Consider the following 11,066-nt stretch of genomic DNA (forward strand, 5'->3'; position numbering starts at 1 on the left):
GTGGCCGCCTTAACAACATACATTGTCCTAGTTTTGCCTTGCGCTGGCCCTCAAATGCTGAGCCGTTGCCAACCGGCCAGCAAACAAAATGCGTGCCACGACGAGCGCCGCGCTCTTCTGTGTGGCGCACGCCGCAGAGCCCAGAGCAGTCGTACGTGCGCGCCATCAACGAGTGGTGCAGCAACGCGACCAATGGCAAGGTGCCCGCCGTGGTGACGCGCAAGACCTTCGCGAGCAGCTCGTCCATGGTGCTGGTGAGCGCGGTGTACTTCAAGGGCCTCTGGCAGGACAAGTTCGACCCGAACGCCACGCACATGATGAAGTTCCACGTGTCGCGCGCCGACACCCTGGACGTGCGCATGATGACGCGCACGGGCCGCTTCCCGTACGCCGAGGTGCCCTCGCTGAGGATACGCGCACTCGAGCTGCCCTACCGCACCGGAAACCTCTCCATGGTGCTGGTGAGTGCGCACCCCAACCTTCCTTCTAGGATTGATACGCAAAGCAGTGGCGGTTCACTCGAGGGATGCTATGTACGCCCGTACACCTCCAATCCGCCGCGGTAAAGCTTAGTGCCACCATGGCGTTGCACTGCTGAGCTCGATGTCGAGGGTGCGATTCCCGCCGCGGCAGCGCGCACTTCGATATAGGAGTGAAAAAATATAATAAAAATGTTTGCTTAGATTCCGGCACGCGTTAGTGAATCCCAGCTGGTCAAAATTGGACCGGAGTGCCCTGCTTTGTGGATTGTGGTTTTGGAGCGTAAAATTCCGGAATTTCTTCAATTTTGCATACATCCCCAAGACTTGGCGTGTTTTTGTCATCTGTCTCGCCGAGTAGAAGCAGTCACCATACTCAAGAAGATACCATATACTGTCGCTGTCAGAGATGCGATCAATATTGCGAGGTTTCGCGTGGCCCATTCGGCACGGCGCTTGTGGCGCTCGGTGAACAGGAAGGCTGTCGGTGGTCGACTGGGACTCGCCCGATCCTGCCCATAGTGTGGATAATTGATAGTGACACCGAAAGTTAGCACTCCGAAATATCGCCTCTGAATAAAACTTTACCTGCTGCAAGGTACGGTTTATCCCGGCGCGTTGACCGTTGCGGGCAGGTTGTACGGCACACTGTCGTCGGCGAAACCTGCTGAGTTTCTTATCGTGACGCGCCGTTTCATCTTTGCTTGCTCGTACCAAATCTTCTCATCACACCGATTATCACAGTGTGAGGGATGTGCAAGTTTCTTCTTTTTTAATTCTGGATAAATAGGAAATGTTTGTTTTTGGACCTTAAGCGGGCATTAACAATTACACACACTGTAAACGGAAATAGCTCCCAGGTGGGAGTATAATGCTTATCCTCCAGTAAGCCCCCGGTTGGAAGTTCATTATCCTCCGTATTATCGTGCGAGCGGAATTTTTGCGTGGAACAATGTGAGTTTCTTTTCTGTCTATTTTTTAATTTTTTACTGTGCATTGGATGGAGTGTTGTCGTGGTGCAACGGGACTATAAAAAAAAGGTATCGCGTTAGTTTTCGTGAAGAATCTTATTTGCAGAGGTTACAGCTCAAATTTCGAAATATATACACACAAGACCGCGTCAAATTCAACGAAACAAGCCAATGAAAGCGCATAAAACATGACATACATAAACATTTCAGAAACGCCCAATGCAGAACTTTGAAAGACATGCAGCGTACAATGGCAATAAAAAATGCGCAGCCCATGGCTCCGGGCGTAGGAGACGAGACGTTCATTTGAGGAATCGCCAGTCGTTCGTGCGCAGGCGCGAGTAAGAACGCGAGTGAGAGAGAAAATCTGGCGGCCTTTGCTCCTTGAATATATGACTCTGCCTAGGCACTACAGAGGAGATTTCATGCGTTTGACCCCTAGACAAGCCGGCATTGCCGAGTGCGGTCGAGTTAGTTTACGCTCCGCCGCTGCCGCCCATGCGGTGAGGTAGTGTGCATGGACGCCCCATTTGGTGATCGCTGTCTGAAGGGGCAAGATTCTGACTGGTGTATAATTCGCCGATCGCTTTTTTTGTCGCGACGCTAGATTGGACTTTTTTACAAGCACTGCTCCAGGAGGGCACATGTAACCGCCAAACGGAGGCCTCAGGAGAGCACCTGAGGTTATAATAAAGCAGGCAGCGCAGGACCTCCAGGGCAGCCAAGGGGTAGCGTGGGTATTAAAGTTTAAAGCAGGGTGGTCCGTGGGTTGGGGCCGCGAACGGCGAAGCGTGCCAGGGGTGTTCGCATCAAAAATTGGCTGTCCGCGATAGTGGACAGCCGATCTTTTACACCTCTGGCACGCGCAGGCCTCGGTGAGCTCCGACCCACGGACCAGCCCAGGTTCTAGCTTTGGCGTCCCCGTTGCCGCTGTGGTGTCCCTGTTGCCGCTGTGGTGTCCTGGGAGCGCCGCCAATAATGCGAAATATTGGCACGGTGTTGCAATTAGTAAAAAAAAAACACGATTGAATTAATATAAGTACGTCCAGCCGCCAGCTTGTTACGTTAAGTTTAGCACTACCTCGCCCCGCGACTTCTGCAATATCAGTCAGAACTTTGCCTCTGAAGGTACGTCGGATAGACTTTCTCGCGCCTGCAGCGCTGGCCCTGAGCCAGTCATCGTCAGCGGCGGCCTTTCAGTGTGTTCAACCGCGCTTACTAAGGCGCTCTGCTTTCTAGATTTTCTATATATGCGGTGCGGGCCCTACTACAGTCGCTACTGCTCCCACAGAAACATTGATATTATTTACGAGGTACATCACCGTAAGGCGGGAGAAAGCTATGAGCCGTCACGATTGACTTTGCACGAGCGCCGCAGGTGCGAGACAGTCTGTCTGACACAGCGGTCCCCGAATCGGGCGTAAAGCGCCCGCTGCCTCGCCTATCTTACCGCGCTGCCAGCCAGCGTCCGAGCGGAAGCAAACTCGACCCCACTCCGCAATACCGGCAAGCCTAGGGACAAACGCCCACAATGCGCGCTAATAAATCTCTGTAGTGCCTAGGTAGAGTAATATTCAAGGAGAAAAAGCCCCCAGACTTTCTCTCTCGCGCCCGCTCGTACTCGCGCTTGCGCACAAACGACTGGTGATCCCTCAAATGGACGTCTCGTCCCTCAAAGCAAGCGCCCGATGCAGATAGCAGCGCCACGGTGTGGCCCCGCAGCCGCTCCAGCGTCCGGAGCCGTGGGCTGCGTATTTTTGATTGCGGCTGTACATGCGACACAAAAGAAGCAACGCTGCCAGTATGTATAGCCACGATACTGTGTGCCTCGAAACCGCCTAGCGAGCGCAGCTGTGCGGTTTAGAGAATCACGACTCACATGCTCGATCATACGAAATCTACGTCTCTGAAATTAACAGAAGACATTAATCAACACAAAAGTGTTAATTCAGAATAGCTAGAAAAAAAGTTATTCGCGCAATGTTTTGAAAATTAGCATGTCATTCCGTTAGTGCTGAAGTGACTTCGCACACTGCCCGCGTTCGCAGCCAAAAAGTATTGCGTTAGTTACAGTAAACAAGGAAAATGTAAGTGCGTGAGCTTCATGTCAAAATGAAATTTTTGAGAAATAGTGGTAGCGTGGGAAGAATTCATTACGTGTGAGCATGACCCGCAGCAGCCGACGTAACACAGAAAAGGGCCTAGTCATACATTTTCTAGACTGCACTACATGCACAGCGTCCAAGTAATCTCTCTCGGTTGTGAAAAGGAGCTACATCGCTGATCTGTCGAGCGAATCCTCACACTCGGAGCCAGCAGGCATGCTTCTAAATCAATGTATGGGATAGAGCCTAATGTTAATGCAATATCGGAAGCAACGACGTGACCAAAACCGAAATGCGCGATAACGATTCGATTCACATCGCTCAGTAAAAAGCTAGTACGCATACTTTACAGTACGCATACTTATGTACTACCGTTCTTCTTGAGCGAGGATATCCATGCGCAGATACATAAGAACAGTTGCTTGCACTTCGGTCTTTCACACTGACAACACAGCGCAGCAACGAACTTGGAGTATGCCATTCATGTGCGACTAGCACGGAAATCGTCGCTCGAACAGTGGCTGCTGTTGCAATTGCTACGTGGACCTTTCAAACATTACACAAGACATTGTCAGTATGTACCTACAAGGGCATAAAAGTCGCATTGTACGTACTGAAGAACACAAGCCACTGTCACGCAGCATGAAAACACAGTCAGAAACCTGTGCCGACGTCACGAGTCAATGAGCAGGTTCGAGGTATATCTAAGCCTTTTTCCGCACTTGAAAACGTTGCAATTGCTTTCATCTTTGTCAACAAAGTGATCACAGCTAACGTACTTGAAGGTGAGACACAGTGAGCTTAAGGCACGCCTATAACACTTCCTGGAAGGAAATGCGTTAAGAAACTTGCCGAAAAGTTGTCACGGAACGACACTACAGCCGAATGCGTCCGGTCCCTGGCGCGACCCACACCCTCATGGGAAGCTCTACGTGACCAACCTGTTTCGGCGGAGGGGAGTTTTTCAAAACTCCCTGTGAGAGCTTTCACAGGAGAATAAGATTTTCAAGCGGAGTAAAATCGTGGTATGTCGCCTTAATCCTCCCACATCTAGGCAACGGAATGAAACGAGGGAATGCCGCCGCATTGCTCCCATGCATGGGAGTAAATATTCGAGGATTGGGAGGTTTAAGGCACATCACCAGTTAAAAACTCCCAGGTGGGTTTATTTTCATATACAGTGATATAGACGGGTAAAAGCCGATTTTTTAAGCTTAGGTCGATATATATTCCGGGAAAGCCATTTGCTGCGCAGGACAGATCACCAGTGGGCTGTTAGAGTAACAAGATGGTTATCAAGACAAGAAAAACGCGCCCTAGGACGGAGGCACGTGATGGTGCGATGAGATTTAAAACAGAAACAACTTTCGCAGGCTTAGGATGCAAGACGGGCCTAGTTGGAAGCCATCATGTAGGTGCGCCACCCTGCCACGTACTTTGATTACGATACAGATTATGATGATGAAACAGCAACACCAAATCACTTTAGTGTGGAAAGCTATCCGTGATGCTAGTACGTTCCCGCTCCGGCTCACATTGCGTACGAAGTCCTCTTTAACACGTAAGGACCATTATATAAAGAGGAATATTAAGTTAAGCTTTATTAGCCAACTGCCATTTATTAATAGTGAAACGGCCATTCGTGCAGTGACAGGTTCCATGGTGTACGCCGGAGACAGGACCGAAAACCAAATAGGGGTCTGCGATGCCGCCCTCTAATGGCATCCTCGACAAACCGCGATACACTGCGGGGCGCCTCGGTGTGCACGAGTGCTGTGTGTCGAGGATGCTATGAGTTGGCGCACCAGCTCTGCCATGACGTCATGCGTTATTGAGAGCGTCTGCTCGAGCTTATACAGTTAAGCGCTTGTCCGGTAAGTGAGGTGTACTGCACTGCACTCGAGAGAGAGAGAGAGAAAAAACCTTTATATGGTCCTTTCAAGGATTTAGCGTCTCAAGGTCTCCGTCGTCTTCTTGGACGCCGGCGACTTGGAGCATCTTGCGGCAAGGGTGGGCCCCTATTCCAGATCTCCACTGAGCCTAGCTACCTCACTAGCGTGCTGTACTAAGGCCCTTTGGGCCGTGAGATCGCAGCTGGTAAGCCGACTCTCCCACTGCTCTGCACTCGGGTTATTGTGTTGGTGGAATGATTGATTGTGTTTATACTCCCATGTGACATGATAGAGTGTGGGTGTGGCCCCGCACCATGGGCAGGTGTCTCTGTATTGTGTTGGGTACATTTTGTTTAGGATGTATAAATTTGGGAAGGAGTTTGTCTGCAATCTGCGGCAACTCGTTGCTTCCTCCTTCGTTAGAGCTTTGTGAGGTGGGGGATATTTGGCTCTCGTCCCTCTGTGTAAGTTTAAGATTTCTGTGTATCCTCCTTCACAAGCGTGTGGGTGATACTCCGGGGCGTGCGACTGCTCTGCTTGGAACGTGGTCTCTCGAGCTAGGCTGTCTGCCCTTTCGTTACCCTCTATGCCTGCGTGGGCCGGAATACAGATTTACTTGTGCGTAACGTTCCTCTCGGCGAAGTTGGCTCCGCCAAGAATTCTGCGTGCGGCTTTGCTAATCCTGCCCCTCGTGTAATTTCTGTACGCGTCCTTCGAGTCTGTTAAGATGTTTAGAGGCCTGCCTGTCCTATATCCTTCTACTGCCGCCAACGCGACGGCAATTTCTTCGGCCTCCGCTGTGCCGGCTGCCCTTGCCGTCGCACATGTGATCAGATTCCCGTCGCCGACCACCACTACCGCCGTGGCCGTGCGCTTCCCTTCTCGCGGGTACGTGGCAGCATCCGTGTATAGCGAATGCTCAACCTAGAAAGACTTCATACTTTCTTCCGAGACAAAACGGCCAAAATGAGAGAATATTCGTTTAGCAAAGCGTGATTTGTGAGCGAAGTTGTCCACTATATGTATAGTATAGCCAGCCCCAGTTAAGAAGGAACATCTGTCTCTACTATGTTATTTCGAAAAAAAAAATAACGACCGTCTATATACAAAAGTTACTCTTTAGCGTAGTGTTTTAATGCGTAGGATTCTTTGGCAAGTACCCCAGCAATTTTAACGCGATAGTCTCAAAGGCCCGTGTCACAGAAAATCCGGTGCCGGCATCCTGCGGCCGGCGTCCAGCATCGGACGTCATTGCGGCAAAACGAAATCTGAAACATGCATACTGAGGCCCTCTATGCGGCGCAAGGAAGTTTATTTATTCATTTATTTATTTATTTATTTATTTATTTATTTATTTATTTATTTATTTATTTCATCAAAGATCCCTTGTTGAGACATTACATGAGAGAGTGGGGGTTATTCACAAAGAAAGATACTACAGATTACAAAAGGATATTTTCGATGAGTCGCTTGAATGCAAGTGGGTCGATTGAATTACTCAAGCTAACTACGTAAATTACGACTTACATACAACCTAAGCGTCGGAGTGTAATTTGAATATACGAGAAAACAATTCTGTTACCCGGAATCTCAAAACACAAACCCATTTCGCATATATCAAGGGCCATAAACCAGTGCGCTCAGTTTATCGCTACACCTCCAGATGGCCCTCACCTCTGCCACATCGGTGCCCACGCAAGAGGCCGCGTTTCTACCAGAAAGCTCGCCTTCGTGCATAGCATTCGCCGCCAGCGTTTCCCGGTAAACATTACGGTTACATAAGCTGCAGTTGTCGAGAAGCGTGAGAAGCAGTCAGTGATCTTTAAATGCTATCGCGTTCCACTCCTAAAGGCGTAGCTTAAGCGTCCCCTAAATTTTTTGTTGAAAAATCATGTCTGTAACGCAGAAAGCTGGACACTTTTTCCGTAAGCATCCTTAGGGCTCCAGAGAAAATGCATAGATTTGGAGTGGGTCAACTTGAATGGGTGACTGGATCAACCTAAATTTGAGGGTCATATGAGGGTGGGCCAGCGTAAATATTATGGCTTATATGGGAGTAGGCCAACCTGAATTTAAGGGTGATATAGGGACAGATCAGGCTGAATTTGAGGCTGGGTTTACTTAAAATTTGGGGGTGGGCCAACTTGAAATTTGGGGTCCGTGGCCAACTTGAAATTTGGGAGCGGGTCAACTTGCTACTGGGAGTGAACTTGCTTGGGAGGTAAAGTACAAGCCGAGCCAAAGAGTGCCACGCATTAGGAGGCAATTCTCTGAATTTCTGTAGCTTTCTTTGGGGAGGGGGGATAGAGTGAGAATGACCAGGCAATAGGTAGCTCACTCCCACCGCAGCAGAGGCCACCACTATGAGAGCTGACTGTCTCAACGGTGAACGCCAGCCGCAGTTGATGTCAACTGCCGCATTGATGTCGATTGCGCTTGGAGCTACTGTGTAACACCTATCAAGGACTTGAAATGCGCCCAATTACACCATTTCGCTCAACGGCTGTTGAAAGGGCCAGCGTGACAGGCGTATATAAATTGTTCTAAGCGTTACTCTTTCTGGTGTCCGTATAGAGACCTAGACTTTGTGCCTGCGAGCGCAGATCCTGCCCACGGAGGTGGACGGTCTGCGGCTCACCCAGCAGAGCCTGCTGGCTGGCGACAACCTATGGGAGGTGACGCGGCTGCTGCGCCCTCGGGCGAACGTGCGCCTCGGCTTGCCCATGTTCGTGCTCAAGGCGCGCAACAAGATGCGAGACCTGCTCGAAGGGCTCGGCTCGCATCGGCCTTTCGACCCCGAGCAGGCGCAGTTCATCAACATCTCGGGCTTCAAGGGACTGCACACCACCGAGATCATACAGGCCGTCACCGTAGAGGCATGTTGGGAACATATCTCCCATGTACATGGTATTTCACTGTGGACATTAACCTTTTTTTTTAATATTATGCGGAGGCGATAAACAACAAGCAACAGCAACGACAGAATACAGCCTGTCATTTCAAGCCAGATGCTAATAGTACCGGTCCCAATACCTTAATTACATATTTCTTGCCGCCAGTTCTCAGTAACACTATCTTCAACGAATACCACATGCCGCGAAAGCGCATTTAAAATTCCGAAAGATGACGTCACGAACCAGTACGCAGCGTCGACAATTGTCAGACGATGTTACGTGTTCATCAAACTAAGCAAAGCCAAAGCGGTTTTGTCTAATGCAAGCTAGAGGAGATGGCCACGTTTTTCTGCGAAAATATAGAGTCCCTGTTTTGATCACCATTAACTATGCTTTTTGACCGGCGAAGGCGTTTTTCAAGGTTTGCAACAATCCGTCTTTGAAGAGAACTGAGATGAAATGCTGCTGTATAACTTGGTTTGATGAAGATAGGAACACAGCCTAACTTCTGGTAACATAACTATCGCCACGGTAGAGGGTAATGAAATCAACGACGAAAAGAGATTCAGTGATTCGATGATAGATTTATCAATGATTGGCTATGCAATTATGTTCACTTTGATTGGTCAACTCGCTAAATGGTTTATTTACTGCGTCTGTTATTTATAGAGCTGGACTTCTAGAATTTGGTGTTCTGTCCTTTTTTCCTTTTTGTTTCTATGTCGCTTCCGGCAATAAATGAAACCCTACGAATTGACCTACTGACTGAATGAATTATGCACCGACCAGTCGATAAAATAAGTTCTACGGACTCGCGCGCTGATGTGATTGATTGATGAGCACTACTTGGCTTAGTTGGTACCTTCTCAGGGCTTTATTATTTGTCCAATTTTTGTCAATCTTAACGCTAAACACATAGTTTTTATTGATTGATCAAATCAATTTAGCCAAAACTACATGGCCCATATCTGCGCCTGTACGTGACGTCACAGCTTGAAGTGGCGAGATCACGCACACCTGAACCGTAAATCACGTACATTTGCTCATCGTGACGTATGCGCTCAGATGAGAGGAAATAATTAAAATTGGTAGTAGTACGCATGTAGAGTTACCTAAAATGCATCCTTCTGGCTTTAAACGGCCTCGTGATTTGCAATCATGCAACGATTCGTCATGATCATTCGTGTGGGCAAAGGCACTACCTTGTCATGTTTATGGAACTATGGGGGGAATTTAGAAAGATAAAGCGGGAAAATATAGCCCCACAGAATGCATACGTAAAGCCGAAATCGCGAACATTGAACAAAGCAATTCACTACCTATCGTTCCCGTGGTAGCTGTGAAATCTCAGCGCCACCTGGAGTTCCGCCTAATAAATTTTGTTGGAAATATCGAACACCTGCTAAGACGACAACGCGGCCATGGGTGGCGCGTATATGTGCAGGTGTCCGAGGAGGGCAACGACATAACGCGCACCTCGGCCCTGGTGAACGAGGTGGTGTCCAAGATGGCGCCGACCACCCAGTTCCTGGTGGACCGGCCCTTCCTCCTCTTCGTGCGGAGCAAGGCCACGGGTGCCATCTTGCTCTTCGGGTGCGTCCGACAGCCGCTAGAGTGGCGCCCCGACAGCCCAGACAACTCGGCGCTGCTTTGAATGTCGGCGCCACAAACTGTCCGCGATATCCGGGGTGGCTCATGGAAAAGCGGTGCACGCTATAGACATGCGCCCGCTCTGTTCTTCATTTAAGTTTAGTACGTTCATTAAAAGGCACGCATTTGGCGCTGCTGCATGTAATCATTTATATTTATTATTTCTTTCACATAGAGTGACACGTGCCTGAGAAGTCATGCCTCCGGAGAGCTGTTTCATACGTCATAACGTAATAAACACAAGAAGCAATGAGAAGAAGGAAAACATATAGGAAAATTACTTGTACGTAGGAACTAAAACAAATGAGAATTAATGTAAATGAAAGTTGATGAAGAAACAACTTGCTGCAGGTGGGGAACGATGCCACGCCGCGTGCGATGCTTTTGCAATTGAGCTACCGCGGTGCCATTTTCCCACCCAATTTTTAAGTACTCGAAATGTTGCTTTTGCATTCAGTTTCATTTACACTATCATTTCCTACCAAGAATTGGCCCGGCTACTTTTCGTGGGAGTCGTTATGAGGATCGCCTCACAGCGCACGTAAAATGTCGTTAATCCTCGTGTCCGCCACGCGAGCAACGATTTTTACACGTGCACGCGCCCGGGTCGCCTATACAGGGCGACCCGTTACAATGAAATTTTTTGCAGGTGGGTATTCGTTGTAAGGACACACCGTGTCCCTTGTAGCGGGAGCTAGAGTGATACCATTACTTTTCCATAGTATAACTCTGCCTGTTTATTTTTGCGGCCAGAAAAGACGCTCGGTATATACGTATATTTTCTACATCATAACATTATTTCCGGGCTATGGTGTTAGGCTGCTGATCACGAGGTCGCGGGATTGAATCCCGGCCACGGCGGCGCAATTCAATGGGGGCGAAAAGGGAAAACACCCGTGTACCTAGATTTAGGTGCACGTTAAAGGACCCCAGATGGTCGAAATTTCCGGAGTCCTCCACTGCGGCGTGCCTCATAATCAAAGTGGTTTTGGCACGTAAAACCACATAATTAATTTTTTTTTATCTCCGGATATTTTCTTTCTTATTCCCTCACCTGTTGTCGCCGCATGTTCAT

At 49.0% G+C, this 11,066-nt stretch overlaps 1 protein-coding gene across 1 annotated transcript in view; it reads left to right on the forward strand.

Moving 5' to 3' along the window:
- The window catches only part of LOC142578444 (leukocyte elastase inhibitor-like), a 35,989-nt gene extending 25,994 nt beyond the window's left edge, over window positions 1-9,995 (forward strand). The window contains exons 4-6 of the mRNA XM_075687828.1: window positions 138-461; window positions 8,051-8,323; window positions 9,786-9,995. Of these exons, the coding sequence (XP_075543943.1) occupies window positions 138-461; window positions 8,051-8,323; window positions 9,786-9,995 (807 nt within the window). The remainder of the gene's footprint in view (window positions 1-137; window positions 462-8,050; window positions 8,324-9,785) is intronic.
- The last annotated feature ends 1,071 nt before the right edge of the window (window positions 9,996-11,066 follow it).

This window comes from Dermacentor variabilis, chromosome 4 (assembly GCF_050947875.1).
Source record: "Dermacentor variabilis isolate Ectoservices chromosome 4, ASM5094787v1, whole genome shotgun sequence".
Lineage (NCBI taxonomy): Eukaryota > Metazoa > Arthropoda > Arachnida > Ixodida > Ixodidae > Dermacentor > Dermacentor variabilis.